Genomic DNA, 21685 nt, shown 5'->3' with positions numbered 1-21685 from the left:
AGGTGGGCTGTGGCAACGGGGCGGGAGAAGAGGTGGTCATAGCACTGCCTGCTGGGAGTTGTAGTCCCAGCTCAGCCTAGCCTGAGAGCCCCTTTTCGGTGCTGGGACTGCGAGTCCCAGCAAGCACCGCCCGGCGCAAGACTTCCGGCCTGCCGTCTGACGTCTTCCCCCGCCACTGAATCGGAAGTTCTGGCTGGCAGTTGCGTGGAAATGGGCATTGGTGGGCGGAATGGGCTTCGGCCTGGCAAAGGGAACACCGAAGGGGTGACAGCGGGAAAGGGGAAGACGGATGAGGTGACAGTGACTTCGACTACTGATGCCTCGGCCTCCTGCCAGTACAGGTGCATCGAATGCAACCAAGAGGCCAAGGAGTTGTACCGAGACTATAACCACGGCGTGTTGAAGATAACCATCTGTGTGAGTTGTCAGGTGTGGGGTGTCCTTGGGGGAAGAATGGCGCAGCGAGATTTGGGGACCGTGAGAGACCGTGGAATCTTGCCAGCTTTTTAGGGTGATCAAAAATCAACGCGTTTCAGAGTGCTCTAATACAGACTTCAGTTCGATGCTTGACATTTCCGTTCCGGCTCCGTCAAACCTTTGCGTGAATACCTGTAGCGGTAGAGAAGTGCTGCCTACAGCGCTTTTCTCATTCGGCTCGTGTTTGCTGACCCGGGCGAACAAATCCTCGGAAGGAGGTGGATGCAGGCGTTGTGCAGAGATATTTAAAGATCTGATTAGGCTGACATTTGTGCTCCCGTCAAAACTATTTCATTCTTATTCTCCCTTTGATTAGACAGATGTTACCGTCTTAACACTTCATAACCTACAGTAAATTCTCCTAGAATATTTTTTCAGGTTTCATGAATGTACACTATTATGTACGAAGCACTATGCTGAACGTTGATGATATAAAAACCAAAAACGAGGAAGTAAAAATTCTGTTTTCAAGGTGTTCCATAGTCTATTTACAGAGAATAACTTTATGTTTTAAAAAACCACAAAATTGGAGGTTCTTTGGGGGACATTGGCAAAGAATCTGTCACAATATAGGCAGTGAATACATTTTTGTCCCCTTTCTGATCTCCTGATGACTTTTTAATAATTCTCATTTCAAAAACATAGCAAGAGTAATTTGCAAGGGAGTCAACAGTGTGAATGTGTACCTGTTTCTTGTCAACCATTATATTAATAATCATTTTTGTGTCTGCACTCTCAATATCCTATTCTTTGAAATTGTTTCTCTCATTTGGCAAAATTGAAACATATTGCCTGATCTGACCCTACACCCTTGCTGCTGAGCTTTGCTGGGGAGAAAACACCTTAAATTCATAACCACTAACCTCAGGTATGCCTTGATACCATCTGTCCATCATGGTACACTTCACTAGTCCATTCATTGTTCCCACTCCTTTGAACAATACCCTGTCTCTCAAGTTTCACGTGTATCCTCTCCTGCTTCGCTAAGAGAACTTCCACAAACTATGCAACCACATAAACCCAGTACTAGTGTTCGAAATGCATCTGCTCAATCTTCCCTTTTGTTACTAAGAATGAACTATTCATAAACATGTCCAAGGCTAGTGCCTCCACTCATGCACCACCCTCTTCCATTTACTTCAGGACACCCCTATAGCAGTACTCTTCTGCTCTCTGCTGGATCATTTCATTTACATAAATACTATCATTTCTTTCATAAAAAAAAAAAGAAAAAAAATCTTGACCCCACTTCCTTCTTTAGCTCCTGTTCTTTCTCCTCCCTTTGACAGCAAAAATTCTTTAAAAGGTGTTTTCACTTGTTCTCTTTATTTCCTCTCCTGCTGCTGCTGCTGCTAAGTCGCTGCAGTCGTGTCCGACTCTGTGCGACCCCACAGACGGCAGCTCATCAGGCTCTGCCATCCCTGGGATTCTCCAGGCAAGAAAACTGGAGTGGGTTGCCATTTCCCTCTCCAATGCATGAAAGTGAAAGTGAAGTCGCTCAGCCGTGTCCAACTCTTAGCCACCGGTGGACTGCAGCCCACCAGGCTCCTCCACCCGTGGGATTTTCTAGGCAGGAGTACTGGAGTGGGGTGCCATTGCCTTCTCCATTTCCTCTCCTACTTTCTCTTGAATCTGCTTGAGACAGGCTTTCTTCTCCACTCCACGCTAACCCCTGCCCTCCACTAGAAACTGACCTTGTGAAGATCATCATTGACTTCCACTTTGCTAGCCATTCCCAGTTAACTGTCAGCAGCACGTGCCCCCCTTACTTCCTCCTCCCATAAATGCTATGTTCACTTGCCAGGACACCATACTCTCTAGATTTCTTCTTAATCTTGCTGGCTTTTTTCTCTCAGTCTCCCTTCTGATTCTGCCTCGCCTCCCGTCCTATCTCTTAACCGTGGAGTACACTGATGCTTGGTTCTTGGGCCAATTTCTGTCTATATACTCTGCTTTGAAGAACTCATTCTTGCTCATGGCTTTAGATACCATCTAAATGTAGAAAATTACCAAATTTATACCTTCCGCCTGAACTCCCTTGAACTCCAGACTCAAATATCCAGCTACTTACTTGACTTCTCCATTTGGACATAACTAATCATCTCAAACTTTCAAACAGTTAATGGCAATTCTATCATTTTCATTCCTAAAGCCAAAAGGTCTTATAGTCACTCATGATTCTTCTCTTTCACGTTCCTTATTCAGTTGCTCAGCAAGTCCTGTTAACTCTTCAAATTACATTCGGAATCATCTGCTTCTCATCACCTCTACAGCTACAAATGTGGTCCACGTGCCATTGTGTCTCATCTGGGTTATCGCCACAATGCCCAGGTGGCCTCCCTATGTCTCTTTGCACCTCATAACACAGCAGCCAGACTGATCCTTTTAAAATTAAGTTAGATTCTGTTATTCCTTTGATCAAACCATCCAGTGACTTTCATCTCACTCAGAGTTAAGGCCAAAATCCTTGCACTGGTTTTAAGGCCCCCTTTTTCTCCTCCTTCCTAGTGGCTCAGAGGTTAAAGCTTCTGCCTTCAATGTGGGAGACCCTGGGTTGGGAAGATCCCCTGGAGAAGGAAGTGGCAACCCACTCCAGTATTCTTGCCTGGAGAATCCCATAGGTGGAGGAGCCTGGTGGGCTACAGTCCACGGGGTCGCAAAGAGTCGGACACGACTGAGCGACTTAACTTTAACTTTTCTCCTGCAGTCCCATTGGCTGCCTCGTATTTCATAAACCAGGAGAGTTCCTTGCCGAGAGACTTTGCACTCTGCCTGGAACACTCTTCTCTCAGGTGCTGCGTGACTAATTCCCTCACCTCCTCAAGGACTTTTCTCAAATATCTTATCACAGAGGCTTACTCTACCACCCTATTAAAAATGATCTCCCTTTCAAGTCTGGTAAACTTTATCACCTTTCTCTGCTTTATCTTTCTCCATAGTACCTATCATCTTCTAATATTGTATGTAATTGACCTTATTATTTATTGTCTGTCTCCTTCCACTGGAATGTAAGCTACACAAGGACAGAGATTGTGTATATTTTATTCATTAATGTGGTTGGATCACCCAGGACAGTGTCTGATACATGGTTATTAAATAAGTATTTGTTGGATGAATGAACCATTTCTAGCTTTTTAGATGATCATATCCTTAGCCATCCTGGTCTGAGGGAGAGAACAGTAAGTTATATGTGGTCTGAACTTAATGACTTTGGGCTAGTCCAATTAAATAGCCCATCTGAAAGATGACAAGATGACAGTCACATAACTATGAATATTGTTTGTCCAAAGAAAAGCTAGTAAATGTCTATGCATTTTAGTTAGCAATCATTATTAGTATAAAATAATTTATATTTTTAAAAATTACTGACATGAGGCTAACAACAACAAAATCCCTTTCAAACCATCAGATGCTGGCTTCTCTATGCCTTTATTTATGTAAAGATAATTACTGGATGGCTATTTAGGTCAACAGCTATACTATCGCCCACTTCCTTCCACCCCCAGACCCCCAGCATTACACTTTCTCACCCAGGGACAGATTTTAGAGTAATATTTGGAATATTGAATGGTGGTACTATACATTTTGAATTATTGTACACAGTCATTCCATAATGAGATGGAGTTTGTACTAACCTTGTTTATATTATACTAATGCTTGCTGCTGCTGCTGCTGCTGCTGCTGCTGCTGCTGCTGCTGCGTCGCTTCAGTCGTGTCCGACTCTGTGTGACCCCATAGACGGCAGCCCACCAGGCTTCCCCATCCCTGGGATTCTCCAGGCAAGAACACTGGAGTGGGTTGCCATTTCCTTCTCCAATGCATGAAAGTGAAAAGTGAAAGGGAATTTGCTCAGTTGTGTCCAACTCTAGAGACCCCATGGACTGCAGCCTACCAGGCTCCTCCATCCATGGGATTTTCCAGGCAAAAGTACTGGAGTGGGGTGCCATTGCCTTCTCCAATACTAATGCTTAGTAATATGCATAATTGCATTACTCAGAAAAATCATTCATTTGGTGGCAGACTCTGAAAATTAAACCATAAAATAATTAATTTTTTAAAGGCTGTCCAAAAGTCCTGAGATTAAAAGGGTTTTAGATATCATGTTGTTTTTTATATATGATGAAGCTACAGATTTTTTAAAAAATTATTATTCTTTACTTATTTGTGGCTGCGCTTGATCTTCACTGCTGCATGAGGGCTTATTTGCAGTGAATGGGGGCTGTTCATTACAGTGAGCGTACTTCTCATAGCGGAGGCTTCTCTTCTTGTGGAGCACAGGCTCTTGGGCGATTGGGCTTCAGTAGTTGGGGTGTGCAGGCTTAGTTGCCCTGCAGCATGTGGAGTCTTCCCAGACACAGGGATTGAACCTGTGTCCGCTGCATTGACAGACAGATTCTCATCCACTCTGCCCCCAGAGAAGTCTGACATCATGCTATTTGTTGTGGAAAAAATATCCACTTTTTAGGTGGTTACAGGCAGTAACTTATACGTACTTTGGTCTCTTCTCTGCTGTATTTGGAGTCAGCAGTATACGCAACCTGATCTCCTCCCAGTATTTTTTATTCTAATCTCCCTTCCCTTTGCTCTTCTTGCTTATCCCTTGCCATTCCTTCCAGCTTGCCTATCTCTGTTTCTCTCATTTTTTTCTAGTGGAAGCATTTCCCTTGCTTTTAGTCACTCTCTCTGCTTCAGCATTTCACAATTTATTATAGTTATGTTAAAGATATTGTACTTTTAATATCCTGTAGAGCCTGACCTATTTTAACTGCTCAGATATTTGTTAAATCCTTTATGGTAACAAAACAAGACTCCTTTGAGATTGTCCCAAGTTTTAGTTCTGTTCAGGACAACAGGAGACAGCTTTCACCCCTGGTTGCTGGGTGCAAAGATGAATAAGACAGCAGTACCCTCGCAGGAATGGAAAGTTTCATGGGTTTCACTTTTCAGATGTGTGCTTGCTTATTGTGGAGCTAAAGTCAAAGAGATTTGAGAATGAGGGGGGAAGGGAATTGTCCTGGAGATGATGGGAAGGAAGAAGCAGCAAGAATATTCATGAAAAAATAAAAGTGACCAATTCATGTTCTGAAAGAGATGTGATTCATTGTAGAATTAGAGAACATAGCAGCAGAAACTAAGTCATATCCATGTTAAGACTGAGCTGGCGGAAGCAGCATTTGAGTTTCCTGGGTGTTCATGGTCCCTGTGCTGTAGGGATTGCTTAGAGGACAAACTTCTCTTTGAGGATACTTGACTATTAATAATAAATGATACAGAATGGAGCAGTTTTGCCAGAATCATTCAGTTCACGTCACTCAGTCATGTCCAACTCTTTGCGACCCCATGGACTGCAGCACGCCAGGCTTCCCTGTCCTTCACCAACTCCTGGAGTTTACCCAAACTTATGTCCATTGAGTCGGTGATGCCATCTAACCATCTCATCCTGTGTCGCCCCCTTCTCCTCCTGCCTTCAGTCTTTCCCAGCATCAGGGTCTTTTCCAGTGAGTCAGTTCTTCACATCAGATGGCCAAAGCACCAGAGTTTCAGTTTCATTATTAGTCCTTCCAATGAATATTCAGGACTGATTTCCTTTAGGATGGACTGGTTGGATCTCCTTGGAGTCTTCTCCAACACCACAGTTCAAAAGCATCAATTCTTTGGCACTCAGCTTTCTTTATAGTCCAACTCTTACATCCATACATGACTACTGGAAGAACCGTACCTTTGACTAGATGGACAATCATCGGCAAAGTAATGTCTGCTTTTTAATATGCTGTCTAGGTTGGTCATAGCTTTTCTTCCAGAAATAAGAAACCTTATTTACTCAATTTAGCTCTCTCGCCACAGGATGCTTTACTATATTTGTTGTGTGTGTGTGTGGCGGGGGTGGGGGGGGGGGGGTGGCGTTTACTCATTACATTCAAGGTGAAGGAAGGACTCAAATGAAAACCAAATAATAGAGGCAGAACAAGGGAAAAATTCAGCCTAAACTGGTAGGGAGGGAACCAGCAGACTTTAATGAACTCTCAGTGTTTCTAAACTCCGCAGCACGCTAGGAAGGGAAGCTGAGCGTAGCACATGGCACGTCACGTGGTGCCAGCAGCCGCCTCTTCTGCTCAGGGTGTGTCACCCTGTGCTTGTCCTTCTGTAGCACTCCCAGTAGCGTGTTCATTTGCCTTCCCCTTCTGAACTGTCTGAGCCACCAGGGCAGCGCTTCCGGGGTTGCTCAACGGGTAAAGAATCTGCCTGCAGTGTGGGAGACCTGGGTTCAATCCCTGGGTTAGGAAGATCCCCTGGAGAAGGAGATGGAGACCCACTTCAGTGTTCTTGCCTGGAGAATTCCACAGACAGAGGAGCCTGGAGCGCTGTAGTCCATGGAGTCTCATAGAGTTGGTCAACTGGGCGGCTTTCACTTTCTAAACTGTAAGGTCCTTGAGATTAGAGCTTATGTGTATCCAGCACTGTGGGTATGCCTGATGCATAGAAATGGCCAAGTAAAGAGAGATGTTGCTCTGAGTGTAGTAGTCATTCCAAGCACATTGGTCAGGTAAGTGATTGCAAAAGGAATAGCTACGCTGCCCTGTCTCCTGCTGCTGGCTCCTGCCTCCCTCCTTCTGAAATATGTCCAAATCCCATCGGAGACTTTTCATGCTGTCAGGAGATCGGTTTCAAAGAATTTTTAAAGGGCAGAGAGAAGACCCCTGACCAGTCTCTGGTTTCTTCATCTTAAAATGAAGCAGCGTCTCTGGCCTTCCATTCTTACTTGTATCAAGACAGGAAGTGTTCTCCACATAAGGAGCACAGGGAAAGATCTAGAAACCTGCTGTGTTGTTTCTATATGACTTCTGATTCTGTGGCTTCTGTTTAGACACTGGCCTTCTCTTTGCTCAGCTAAAAAACCTAACCTGTTACACCTCAGATCTATTAGGTGGATTTAAATTTGGGGTAATAGCACATCTCCCTTCATTGGTTCACCTGATGACTAGACAAACATATACCCTTCTTGTAATGACATGAGTGAAACAGAGAAACTTGGAACTGGAATTGAATCTAACTCTTTATGGCATTGGGAGTGCAGGGTTGCTATTCTTCAACGCACTCCATTTTTCTCCTAGCACTCTGATGCAGTCAATGGGTCATCCTAGTATGTCTGCATATCCATAATTTCTTGTATTTTTATTTTATCCTCTCAGAGTTTCAAAATTGTTTTGTTTTTTAATTGTAGCCATTAGTTTATGCAGGGACTAGGAGAAGTCAATGGCAACCCACTCCAGCACTTTTGCCTGGAAAATCCCATGGACAGAGGAGCCTGGTAGGCTGCAGTCCATGGGGTCGCTAAGAGTTGGACACGACTGAGCAACTTCACGTTCACTCTTCACTTTCATGCGTTAGAGAAGGAAATGGCAACCCACTCCAGTGTTCTTGCCAGGGAGAATCCCAGGGACAGGGGAGCCTGGTGGGCTGCCGTCTATGGGGTCACACAGAGTCGGACACGACTGAAGCAACTTAGCAGCAGCAGCAGCAGTAGCCCTGCAACTTTGCAGCTAATACTGATTCAGATGTTGCAATTCTAATGAGCTTGTTCCTATACCTGCATTTTGTATATTCTAATGGGAATACCAGACCCCCTGACCTGCCTCTTGAGAAACCTATATGCAGATCAGGAAGCAACAGTTAGAACTGGACATGGAACCACAGACTGGTTCCAAATAGGAAAAGGAGTACGTCAAGCCTGTCTATTGTCACCTGCTTATTTAACTTATATGCAGAGTACTTCATGAGAAATGCTGGGCTGGATGAAGCACAAGCTGGAATCAAGATTGCCGGGAGAAATACCAGTAACTTCAGATGTGCAGATGACACCACCCTTATGGCAGAAAGTGAAGAGGAACTAAAAGGCCTCTTGATGAAAGTGAAAGAGGAGAGTGAAAAAGTTGGCTTAAAGCTCAACATTCAGAAAACAAAGATCATGGCATCTGGTCCCATCACTTCATGGCAAATAGATGGGGAAAGAGTGGAAACAGTGTCAGACTTTTGGGGGGGGGGGCACCACTGCAAATGGTGATGGCAGCCATGAAATTAAAAGATGCTTGCTCCTTGGAAGGAAAGTTATGACCAACCTAGATAGCATATTCAAAAGCAGAGACATTACTTTGCCAACGAAGGTCCATCTAGTCAAGGCTATGGTTTTTCCAGTGGTCCTGTATGCATGTGAGAGTTGGACTGTGAAGAAAGCTGAGCACCGAAGAATTTATGCTTTTGAAGTGTGGTGTTGGAGAAGACTCTTGAGAGTCCCTTGGACTGCAAGGAGATCCAACCAGTCCATTCTAAAGATCAGTCCTGGGTGTTCCTTGGAAGGAATGATGCAATAGCTAATACTCCAGTACTTTGGCCACCTCATGCAAAGAGTTGACTCATTGGAAAAGACTCTGATGCTGGGAGGGATTGAGGGCAGGAGGAGAAGGGGATGACAGAGGATGAGATGGCTGGATGGCATCACCGACTCGATGGACGTAAGTTTGAGTGAACTACCAGAGTTGGTGATCGACAGCGAGGCCTGGCATGCTGCGATTCATGGGGTTGCAAAGAGCTGGACACAACTGAGTGACTGAACTGAACTGAACTGAATGGCATTGGGGTTTCATAACATTGTGATCATGTGTTCAAAAGGAAAAAAAAAAAAGCCATTTAATAGGAATTGCTGAGGGCCCAAGGACCTTGATTTGGGCAGCTCGGAATCAGGCAGCACAACCCATTCCTTACATACAGCCAGCAGTCTCCAGGGTCTACTGTAGCAGAGAAAGACCATCTTCTTGCCATGTTCTCAATGAAGAAAAAGAAAAAGACAGGCTCTTTTTGGTAGGTGCCACCCCAGGATTCCTGCCTGCCTGTAGCTCTCAGAAGTTCTAGGTGTAGGGTTACTTTTCTGAACCCCCTTCTCAAAATCATATTTCAAGAGCCACAAAGTTGGAGCCATCTAGTCAACAGGCAATGAAAGTACATTCTGAACTTATTTATTTTATAACAGTTCCTACAGACTGAAAGTAGCATTTTCTGAGATATTTTCCTGCCTGAAATGTCTTTAAATCAAATATCTTTTTTAGCTTTTTAATATGAGGTTAAAAGATTAATATTTTTACCCTAGAAGATTATATTTACTCATCTGAAACCAAGGCTTGTACAGGTGAACATTTTACATCTGAATGGAAGTTTCAATAAATGCTCACACTTGGTTGCTCAGTGGTGTCTGACTCCTTGTGACCCCATGGACTGGAGCCTGCCAAGCTCCTCTACCCACGTAATTTTCCAGGCAAGAATACTGGAGTGGGGTGCCATTTCCTTCTCCCGGGAGTCTTCCCCAACCAGGGATCGAATCTGCGTCTCTTACGTCTCCTGAATTGGTAGGCAGATTCTGTTACCACTAGCGCCACCTGGGAAGCCATCTTTAAATAAATGCTGATACAACCTTATTGCTATACAAATCCAAAACAGAATCTGCTGCTTTGAAATCCTCTAAGATTTCAGAATGTGTGAATATGTTTTTTCTAATATTGTCTTGCATTATTTCAGAAATCCTGCCAGAAACCTGTAGACAAATACATCGAGTATGATCCTGTAATCATCTTGATTAATGCTATTTTATGCAAAGCCCAGGCCTACAGGCATATTCTTTTCAATACGAAAATAAACGTAAGTTGTGATAATTTTTTTTTCTAATTTTGCTTGATGATTTTGCATTTTGAAATAATAATACTTTTGAACAGAATTAAAGAACATTATTTAAAGAAAGAAATTCTAACGAGGGAGTCTTTTATCAACAATGTCTGGAAATTTCCGGAAATAGCAGGCATTGCTTTTTTGAAAGGTGTGCAATGTCTAGTGTGTATTTAAGAATATGGTCACTGGCAGGAAGTTGACAAACCATCATCTGGATTGCCTTTTTAGTAGGTTACCTTTTGAAACAGATATCAATAATTTTGAACAGAATAAAATTAAATATAACCTGGTAGGGAGAGAATTATCCCTAAAAGTAAGCAAACATGAAAAGAAAAATATTTTTTAAATGTAACATATTGCATGGTATACTCTGCTCTTAAGGGAATGGCTGATTGGTTTGGTTGTTAAGTTGTGTCTGACTCTTTGTGACCCCATGGACTGTAGCCCACCAGGCTCCTCTGCCCATGGCATTTCCCAGGCAAGAATACTGGAGTGGGTTGCCTTTTTATTTTCCAGGGCATCTTCTCGACCCAGGGATCCAAGCCGCATCTCCTGCATTGCGGGTGGACTCTTTACCACTGAGCCACCAGAGAAGCCTGTTGAGGGGAATATATGAGATGAAAAATCAGGAAAGTGCTAATAGATGCAGTTGAATTTCTTTTTAATGTACAACTTAATGAATTGACTTGTATACTCAATAGTTTGGCTAGGACTGACACATAAAATACAGGACATTTAATTAAACTTGGAAGTCAGATAAACTAATTTTTTAGCATATGCTCTAAATATTGCGTGGAACGTACATACACAGAAAAGTATTTGTTGCTTACCTGACGTGCATATATAACTGGATGTCCTGCATTTTTATTTGCCAAATCTGGCAACCCTAATTTTGGGCTAACAGAGACAGTAACAGTGCAATGTATTATCCCTGTCCTCCTTCCCGCAAGTTAAATAACCTGGGCTGTTTTGTAATATAATTGAAGTCTGAGACTTGACTACACATTAGAAACACCTGGGGGAGTGGGTGGGGGTAGCAGTTAATTATTCCAAGCGGAGGCCTCACCCAGAACCAGTTAAATCAGAATCTTTGGCAGTGGGATCCAGGTATGAGTATTCCTTGAATCTCCCTGCTGCTGCTGCTGCTAAGAGCTTCAGTTATGTCCGACTCTGTGCGACCCCATAGACGGCAGCCCACCTGGCTCCCCTGTCCCTGGGATTCTCCAGGCAAGAACACTGGAGTGGGTTGCCATTTCCTTCTCCAATGCATGGAAGTGAAAAGTGAAAGTAAAGTCACTCAGTCGTATCTGACTCTTAGCGACCTCACGGACTTCAGCCTACCAGGCTCCTCCGCCCATGGGATTTTCCAGGCAAGAGTGCTGGAGTAGGGTGCCCTTGCCTTCTCCATTGAATCTCCCTAGTGGATGCCAAAGTGCAGCCAGGAGAAGCAGTGTGCTCCATGGGGCAGCCCTAGAAGCTCACACCCATGCTTATCCCTGGACCACATCAACTTTGCACACACACTTTCTTTTCCCCGCTTTACACAGATAAATGTCAACGAGTAGGAGAAATATAGAGAAAAAAGCCAGGTTTTGTTGCCTAGCATTTTCTGTTTTTGCCAAAATTTCAGACTCTTTAAAACCTCCAGCTGATTTGCCACCTTGAATTGCTGTCTTTCACTAGTTTAGTTTATACTCATCCAACCTAGAGGCATTTTCTTAAAAATTCATGTTCAGACTAAGTTTCTTATGAGGTGTCATGAAATCTTAAGATTAAATGTGTTTATTGCTGCTTCCACCCATCCTGAATCACATAAATTCTTGCTTGATTCTGTGTATCAGACAAATGTTGAGAATATAACAAAGGATGAAGTGAACTGCTATTTAAAGCAGTGATTCTTAACGAGGGGTGCACATTAGCGCTCACCCTCTGCCTGAGTGTTTCACACACAGTATGCTGCCTGGGATATCCTTCTGCAGATTTTGAATCAGGACTGGGGTCTAGACATTTGTATTTTGAAAAATCTCCCCATGTGATATTTCTGCTGAACATTGCTGATTAAGACCTAGTGGTTACAGACTGAATACAGTTTGCGTTTAACTGGGCAGTTTCTGAATTCGAAAAGCTACTAGATCGGACATTCTTCAGAACCCACAAAAGTTAGCTCTGTGCTGGTCGATATTAACTAGTTGTTTCTTTACCTGACTGAATGGCAATGTCTTTTTGACAGATGCACGGAAAACTCTGTGTATTTTGTCTGCTTTGTGAAGCATACCTGAGATGGTGGCAGCTTCAAGATTCCAGCCGAAGCACTGATCCTGACGACTTTATCCGATACGCAAAGGAGTGGGATTTCTATAGAATGTTTGCAATTGCTTCTCTAGGTAGGAAGAAGCCATACTTTCTACCATTATTTGACCAACTGTTTTGATTTTAAAATTAAGGTGCATGGTTTTAATCATTGGTAAGAGGAGCTAGCTAGAGGACTTTAGACTAAATTTCAGCTCTGCTACTGATCTGCTAGGTGAGTTTGTCTAAATTACCTGCTTTCTTACTTTTGTTACTACACATAGGGCATGAAATGATTATGCTTATCAGATACAAGTGTTTCATAAAGTATTTTGAAACACAGTATCTTGGGTAAAATTCTTCAGTTTAAGTTATGATTATCCAATCTGAAGATTGCTTGGATCTCATCTTTATTAAAACAGATTAATAACGGCCAAACATTATTCAGTGTATTGTACTAATTACTATTCTTACTAATTATAATAATTACTAATTATCATACTAATTACCTACTCATATACTATGTGCAGGGAAAGGGCTACTCCCCAGAATTCTTTGAGTTCTGAAATTGCTTTTCTACAGAATTTGAAATTTGTGACTTAGGTCAGAATTGGGTTGAATTAATTTCTGTGACTATGTTATTACTTACTGGTTTCCATGCTTTTCTACTTCTAAAATCTTCTTCCTGATACTGAAATATTATTTTAGTACTATTAAGTCTCCATGCCTGTGTGCTAAGTCGCTTCAACCATGTCTGACTCTTTGCAACCCCATGGACTGTAGCCCGCCAGGCTCCTCTGCCCATGGGATTCTCCAGGCAAGAATACTGGAGTGGGTTCTGTGCCCTCCTCCAGGGCATCTCTTGCACTAGCAGGCAGATTCTTTACCACTAGTGCCACCTGCACACCACTGCAGTGTCGTATTTCTGGACTGTGTGTCCTCTTGCGTCCCTTGTTCTTCTCGGGCTGCCCTCACTCCCTTGGCCCTCTCATCCAGTCCCAGTAGTTTTAAAATTCATCTGTCTGCTGAGAATTCCCAAATGTACATAATAATGTTAAAAACTTCCTTGGACAAATCACCTAAACCAAGAGCTATAACCTAATATAATTTTAAGCTTTAAAGCAAAGCCTCTTAAAATTGCTATAGACGAACTGCTTTATGTCTATAATTAAAAAACAAAACAACAAACCAACCAAGCTTGTTTTCAAATAGTTTGGAATTTCTGTAGCACTTACTCTATAGTGGCTGTTTTGACACTTGAACAGAAATTTTTTCTCCTATTATATTTATATGTGTCTTAATCTAGTCCCTAGTTAGGTTGCAGATCCCTAAAACAGCTTATAAAGAATGTCTTACACAAATCTAGCACTTTATAACTTAAAAACTGTTTTTACAGTATCATCAACTCAGTTTTTACAACCATCCTCTTTGGTAGGTGGGTTGGGTTGCCTTCCCTATCTGCAGTTGTCAAAGCACAAAAACAGGGAGGGCCAGTGGTCTCCCTGAAGTTCCCCCAGCAGGTGAGTGTCAGTGCAGAGCCAGGGAAGGTCTCCCGGTGCCCCGTCTCTTGGTTTCCCCGCTGCAGTTCTCCACTGCTGCTCCTCCTGAACCCATCTAATGTGGGAAAGCTCTAAGGGCTAGGGGCCCTCTAATACCTGCCTGTGAAAGATTGTGGAGCTCAAGGGCAGGCGCAGCTTCCTCAGTCCCCCAGGCTCTAAGCTAGAAAGGCGCGATGTCGTCTGCTCTGCCCTCCAGTGCAGGAAGCCCTTCTCTCTTGATTCGTGCAAGACTGTCTCCAGTGACAAGAGGCCACCCACCACTGTTAGATGGTTCTTCTGAGGAAGTTCATTATTTTCAGTTAAAAACCCAGGATATATAATCTGCCTGTTTGAACAGATCCTTGCAGTGAACGAGCCCTTCAGTCATTTTGAAGGGAGATGGTGTGTCTCCCCTGAAGACTATCAAATTCCATGGGGGCTAACCATCCTAAATTACATTTTTGGATCCTAAAAGTGAAAGTCGCTCAGTTGTGTCCAGCTCTTTATGATCCCATGGATGATACAGTCCTTGAAATTCTCCAGGCCAGAATACTGGAGTGAGTAGCCTTTCCCTTCTTCAGAGGATCTCCCAACCCAGGGATCAAATCCAGGTCTCCTGCATTGCAGGCAGATTCTTTACCAACTGAGCTGTTGGGGAAGCAAACAATCAGGAAGGTCCCACTGAGAAGCAATCCTAATTATGGATCCTAATTGACTCATATGAATCCTAATTATGGACTATGGATCCTAATCACCTGTATTTGGAACCTCTTCATTTTGGCTAGATTCAGTTATAGAACACTTTAGAAGGAATACAGTTATTTCTTCTATGATATAATACATGTGTTCCAGAAAAAAAAACAGTGATCCTGTAGAAACCTAAATAACACAGCTTATAGGAGAAAATCTTTTTGCCTTTTCATAATATGTTCATGGGGTTCTCAAGACAAGAATGCTGAAGTGGTTTTCCATTTCCTTTTCCAGTGGACCATGTTTTGTCCACTTTGATACTTTTGAACTGTAGTATTGGAGAAGACTTTTGAGAGTCTCTTGGACTGCAAAGAGATCACACCAGTCATTCCTAAAGGAAATCAATCCTGAATATTCATGATGAAGCTGAAGCTTTGGACACCTGGTACGAAGAGTTGCTTCATTGGAAAAGACCCTGATGCTGGGAAAGACTGAAGGCAGGAGGAGAAGGGGACAACAGAGGATGAGATGGTTGGATGGCATCACCAACTCAATGGACATGAGTTTGAGCAAGTTCCGGGAGATGGTGAAGGACAGGGAAGCCTGGCGTGCTACAGTCCATGGGGTTGCAAAGAGTCAGACATGACTGAGCGACTGAACAACAGCATAGGAGAAAATAGAATTAGGGACAGACCAATCAAAATGTATGCAGCTGGGTAGTCAGAGCACTAACAGTCTTACTAATAACAATCTTAATAAAATACTGCAGTTAAAAGATATTGTTAAATTCCTGATCGGGAACAGAACAGATTGCACTCTGTTCTGACTGTGGGACACCAGGGGAACTATTGCTTCTTCTAGTCTGGACTCTGTCTCTGCATACTTTCTGGAAGGATATGGAATTACACTCATAAAGTTTGTTAAGATGAATATGAGGTGTTTTTAATTTAGGTGAGAGACTATTCAAGGTCTTATGGCTAAGAGGCACCCCATAAAGAGTAGGTGAATCAGCAACGAAGAACATCTTCATGTGTAATTCCCAGGCTGTGTCCCATCTTCCAGATTTAAAAGCTCCCACTCCCCTGTCTGTTTTCTCTGTGGAGATCTCTAGGAGTAAAAATGCTTAAACAACCTGATTTCCTAAAGGGAACTTTGGAAAGTTGATGATCACAATTCTCCCAGAATTACTTTTTCTCCAGAGAGTGAAGTACTTCATGAAAGAATTATCAAAATATGTTTCAGAAATGATATCAGCAGGATTTGACACAAAAGATAGGGGTTATTTAAGAAATAATAAAGAAATAAAATTTCTTTTTTATTATTAATGTTTTAATGACTGTTTTTTCAACTTGATTAATTGACTTTTGGCTGTGCTGGGGCTTCACTGCTGTGCAGGCGCTTCTCCAGCTGCAGTGACGGGGGCTACTCTTGGTCACGGTGAGGACTCCTCGTTGCAGTGCTCGTCTTGCTCCTGAGCACGGGCTCTAGGGCACAGGGGCTTCAGTAGTGGCCACACATGGGCTCAGTAGCTGTGGCACCTGCCTTCGTTGCTCCACGGCGTGTGGGATCTTCCTGAACCAGGGGTCAGACCCACGTCTCCTGCATTGGCAGGCAGAGTCTTTACCAGTAAGCCGCCAGGGAAACCACTGGTATTAATAGCAATGTTTATTATTTGGTTGCACTGGGTCTTCGTTGCTATACTTGCCGGGCTTTCTCTCACTTTGGCAAGCGCGGGCCGCTCTTCGTTGCTGTAGGTGGGCTTCTCATTGCTGTGGCTTGTCTTCCTGTGGGGCACACGCTCTAGGTGCCTAGCCTCAGTAGTCATCACACACAGGCTTAGTTGATCCATGGCTGAGATCTTCCCAGACAAGGGATCAAAGCCATGTCCCCTACCTTGGCAGGTGGATTTTTATCCACCATACCACCAGGGAAGTCCAGAAAATTTGATCTTGATAAAGCATTTCTTTTGTCATCAGCTGATAGGCTGTATTTTGGAATTGTGGTTTATTTGGTTTTAGGGGGCTCTGGTTTGGATTGAGACATTTGTATCTTTATTTTCCATTTCTTCCTTAGAACAGACTGCCTATTTTACTGGCATTTTCGCTTTCCTGTGGGTAGAACGACCCATAAGAGTGAAAGAAAAACTCAACTTCACTTTGCTGCTGAAGGCATTATTGTTATCTAGCTACGGAAAACTCTTGCTGATCCCAGCTGTGATTTGGGAACATGATTACACACCCCTGTGCCTCAGACTCATTAAAGTGTTTGTCCTTACATCAAACTTTCAGGCAATCAGAGGTATGTTTACATCTTACTCTGTTTTCTCAGCTTTCAACCCAGATACAATCTCTAAAGCCTTGTTTCTAGAGTACAGTTTTTATATAACCTATTAAACACTGGAACTCTTTGTAGAATAATAGCAATGCCTAACATTTTCATAGTGCCTTATCCACGGCACATATTCGTATTAGTTCAGTTTAATCACATGGCACTTTTCAGTTTGCAGAATGCTCCCTTATGCATTGCGTCCATCCTGTGAGGTCAGTTACTGTTGTTTAGTCACTCAGTCATATCCAGCTATTGCAACCCCATGGCCTGTAGCCCACCAGGCTCCTCTGTCCTTGGGATTTCCCAGGCAAGAACACTGGAGTGGGTTGCCATTTCCTTCTCCAGGGATCTGCCTGATCCAGGGATCAAACCTATGTCTCGTGCATTGGCAGGTGGGTTCTTTACCACTGAGCCACCAGGCAAGCCCTGTGGAGTCAATAGGGCAACTATTATTACCTCCACGTTATGAATGAGCTCTTGCTGACTTGTCCAAAGTTACATAGCCAGGCAGTTGTCAAGCCAGGCTAGAGGTATCTGCCTCACAACTCAGGAGAATTCTTATTACATTGAGGAAAGGTAAAGCAGCCCTGCGTGTCATCATTTATCCCATACATTGTGAGAAGTGCTGTTCTAAATGAGTGTATTAATCTGATATTTCTTAGAATGCTTAGCATCTTGTAAACTATAAAACCAAGAGTATCCATTTTTTTCCTGCTATTCTCTTGATAACTTTAAGATCTAGCTTTTATTTTCCTGTTTAGTATTTGTGCAACTCTGTCTTGATGAGACCAGGAGAAGCTTGGTGTTTTTGTTACCAGCAGATGCTTTGGTTCTCCCGAAAGCTTGGCAGATGGAAAAGTAACAATATAGATTAATAAGAACAAATAGAGATTTTCTAAGAAACAGTTTTACAAAACCATTCCATTCACACTGCCACACAATTTACATGGCAATTTCATTTAAACTCTTCAGAACTTATCAGTTGCCTTTTCTTTTTCAGTGACCCTAAACATTAACCGCAAGCTCACCTTCTTGGCCATCTTGAGTGGCTTACTGGTGGAGAGCACCATGGTCTATTTCTTCCAGAGGATGGAATGGGCTGTCGGAAGTGACTGTGCCATCTATAAATCTCAAGACTTTTGAAGAGGTACAGAGCATCTCTCAGTGTTCTTGCAGCCAGACAGGTGTCCTTCTCAAACTAGACAGATACCATTGCAGAACGCATAGCCCCCCACCCCCACCCCAGCACCTGGGTACCTCGAGGTCACCTCTGTCTCCCTGGGGGACGCTAGGGTTCTGCACTCTAGTTCTGTTGTCCCCTCAGTGACGTCAGCAGCTGTTTCTGTTTCTGGGCCCCTGTTCTCACAGCTCTCTAACACCTCCCTTCCAGGTGACTCCCACCAAAACCTCAGATGCTGAAGTCTGTCCCGCTGACAGCTGTCTCCCACCCTTTCCAACCATTCTGCTCCCTCCCTCCCACCACCCCTGCCTTCTGCTGCCTTTTTTACCTCTGTCCCCCAACCTCTTACTTTCCTTTACCTTTGTCCCATTTTCCTCTCTCTTAACTGTGCCTGGCATCTATAGGCAGCTTGCATCGTCCTCCACTAGTCCCTTGAAACAGCCGGTTCCCTGCCCTTCTATCAGCGTCCCCGTTAGAGCTCTTGGGGTGAGTCCATCAGCTCTTTTCTCTGCTGAGCTTGGCAGGTCGCCCCTGTGTCTGCACAGAGCGCGGCTGTGTGTGCTCCTCTGTCTTGAGGTCACCTCTGCGGACCCCTTTCCCTCCCCCTGCCCCCGCCACACACACAGTGGCCTTGGAGCAGTTGTTCTGAAGTCTTCCCCGCCTTACTTACCCCCGTGTCTGCTCTCACTTTGCTGAGAATGGAGACTCACCAGAGACTCCCCGAGTTTCCTTCTCCTCTCAGCTCTTGCTTGGTCACCTGCCCTCTTTCTTCCTTCCGTCCCTCCTGTTCCGGCACCGTGCTCAGCTTGTCTTCCTCTCCAGAGCTGAGTACAGCCTGAAGGTACCCTCCTGCCTCTGGTCACTGTCAGCCTCTGGACCATCGCCAGCCCCCCACAGTCTGTGTTGGGATGGCTGATCGGGTAGACATAAAGGAGTGGCAGGTGGTGAGGAAGGGAGGGAGCAGGCAGGGTAAGCTGAAGCAGCTCTTGGGCACCCCCCTCATCCCACAGGCGCAGCTCTGAGCCTTCTCTGCCTCTCCTGGTGGTGCCTCAGCAGCCCTCCTGCCCTCCACGCTCAGCTCACCCTCTTCCTCTCCGGGTCCTCAGAGACACTGCTCCTTCCTCACCCTCTCTCCTCCGCAGCGACTCCTTCCCCTCTGCCAGCAGATGTGTGCAGCTCTTTACTTTAGACAGGCTACTCTGAGCCCATTTCTCCACTGCCTTTCCTCTTTGTAAAACACACTTTCTCCCCAGTTTCCCGAGTCGGTGCTGATAACAGAAGGCAGCCAGCCCCCAGCTCTGCCGGGGCCCTGCTCACTGCTCTGCTCTGGAAGCTGCTGCCTTCCCAGACAGGCCGCCTGCGCCTCTCCTGCCAGCAGACCTTCCTTTTCCCTACCCCTGTCTGTCTCCCGTGGCTTGCCTCAGCCCTCCGCTTGTCTCTCCTGCTGTGCAGACACTTGGCTTTGGCAGCAGCATGGCTTGATCCATCTAGGGCAGGTTGCTTCCAGATCTTTCCAGACCCAATACCTCCAGTACCCCCCCTCTGCCAGGTCACTCATGCCCTTCCACTGCCTTCAAGATAATTCCAGGATGGCCTGGCTGTTACCTCTAAAATTGAACTCAGTATCCCCAGCCCTCACCAAAACAGAATCTTCCTGATAGCTTTTTTTGTTGTTCTTAGTTTTGTTTTGTTTTTTTAATATTTATTAATTTTTGGTTGCACTGGGTCTTCTGCAGTGCATACAGCTTTCTCTAATTGCAGCGAGGAGGACCTACTCATGGTTGCAGCGCTTGAGCTGCTCACTGCGGCGGCTTCTCTTGTTGAGAGCACAGGCTCTATCTAGGTGCATGGGCTTCAGTAACTGTAGCACTCGGGATCAGAAGTAGTGGCACGCGGGCTTAGCTGCCCCGTAGCGTGTGGAATCTTCCCGGACCAGGGATCGCACCTGTGTCCTCTGCCTTGGTAGACAGATTCTTACCCACTGTGCCACCAGGGAAGTCCCCTGCGAACTTTTCATCTTGTCACTCGGCCCCCAGCTCAACCCTTTGTTACAACCTCCTCACCAACCTTCAGTCCATCTTCACAGAGCACCACTTCTGGCGCCTCCCTGGATTCTCCACCCCTTCTTACTGTTGGCCAGAGTTTCGGTCCCTTCCTGAGCAACCCCTTTCAGTTTTCTCTGAGCGTTAGTGCTCATTTCTCCTCTGTGGGCAGGTTTCTACCCATGGTCTCCACTATCCTTTCCTCATTGCCAGACAGATCACACTCTTCTCCACTAACCAGAGTCAGTCACCTCTGCTTCTCTGTGGAATGAAGACTTTCCAAAAATTTGAGTCTGTCACTCTCACTCCTTCCATTGAGCTCCCAGGGCCCAGCTCAGTCACATTCCCAGAGCTCCTGAGACTGTCCCCGTGCTGAAGGCCTTGCCCCCACTTTTTTTAGTGCTTCTGCCTTTTGAGCTATCCAGTATAATTTCTGTGAGGAGAAGGTCCCCTGTCTTTAACAGCCATTTGAAAGCCATTATCCTTTTTAGGTTATCTCATGTGTTATACTTGTTTACACTTTACATTAAAATGCCATGTATTTATGTCTGACTCCTTCAACCTGGTTTGGTGCCAGGACAGACCAGGCCTGAGGTAACGGTGTCTCCTGTAGTACAGAGCCTGCCCTAATAAGTATTTGTTGATTTGATTTTTTGTGGAATGTGCCACTCTAAATACTGTTTTTATTATCCACAGTTTCATTTTTTACTGTCTGTGGCATGACTGGTTGCATCTGTAAAATAGAAGACATAAAAATACAAACCCATCTTCTCACTATTGTGTAAAATGAAGCAAAGCTTTGGATATACTTCCTGAAAGAGAAAGCAACAATTATGGCATTGGGAACTGCTAACCCACGTAGGAAACAACTAAACCACATACAGAAACACTCACACAAACACAAGGAATGTTGCGGCAGGAACTAATGTATGCAGCAAGTGAAGATTTATACATTATAGACGGTTCTGGTAAGCCCTGGAATTGAAGGGACGTGAATTCATGAGTCACACGTAAGAAAAGATCTTTGTTCATGGCTTTGACATATTTATATCTTTTTAATTTAAATGTTAATGGTTAAAATAATACTTTGTATTCTTACAAGAGAAATACTTTTCTGTCAATAAAGTAACAATAAACTGAGCTTTTGTGAATTTTTAATTCAGAATCTTCCCCTGTAACTAAGTTACTCTTAAAATCAGCTGATTCAAAAATAACTAACTAAAAACAACTGAATTGTACATCTAACAAGAGTGAATTATATCACAGTAGAGCTGTCCCTAAATAAATGAGCATCGCCTCTCTCCCTGTCCCTCTGCCTGCTTCACTCTCTTGTTCTTTCACTTGTTCATTCCACAGACACTGAGCGCCTAGTCTATTAGGGTCAGACAGTATGGATACAGTAGCAACAAAGACATGGCGCCTGGCCC

At 44.2% G+C, this 21685-nt stretch overlaps 1 protein-coding gene across 1 annotated transcript; it reads left to right on the top strand.

Annotated features, from left to right (window-relative positions):
* Positions 1-172: 172 nt before the first annotated feature.
* ARV1 (ARV1 homolog, fatty acid homeostasis modulator) lies at positions 173-21452 on the top strand. Its single transcript, XM_052640817.1, has 6 exons — positions 173-417; positions 10045-10164; positions 12422-12575; positions 16782-17006; positions 18037-18183; positions 20955-21452. Exons 1-5 carry the CDS (start codon positions 211-213, stop codon positions 18177-18179), a joined length of 849 nt encoding a protein of 282 aa, XP_052496777.1. The 5' UTR covers positions 173-210; the 3' UTR covers positions 18180-18183; positions 20955-21452.
* The last annotated feature ends 233 nt before the right edge of the window (positions 21453-21685 follow it).

This window comes from Budorcas taxicolor, chromosome 5, assembly GCF_023091745.1.
Source record: "Budorcas taxicolor isolate Tak-1 chromosome 5, Takin1.1, whole genome shotgun sequence".
Classification (NCBI taxonomy): Eukaryota; Metazoa; Chordata; class Mammalia; order Artiodactyla; family Bovidae; genus Budorcas; species Budorcas taxicolor.
The sequence above is the reverse complement of the archived record's forward strand: the minus strand, read 5'-3'. Positions and strand labels throughout refer to the sequence as shown.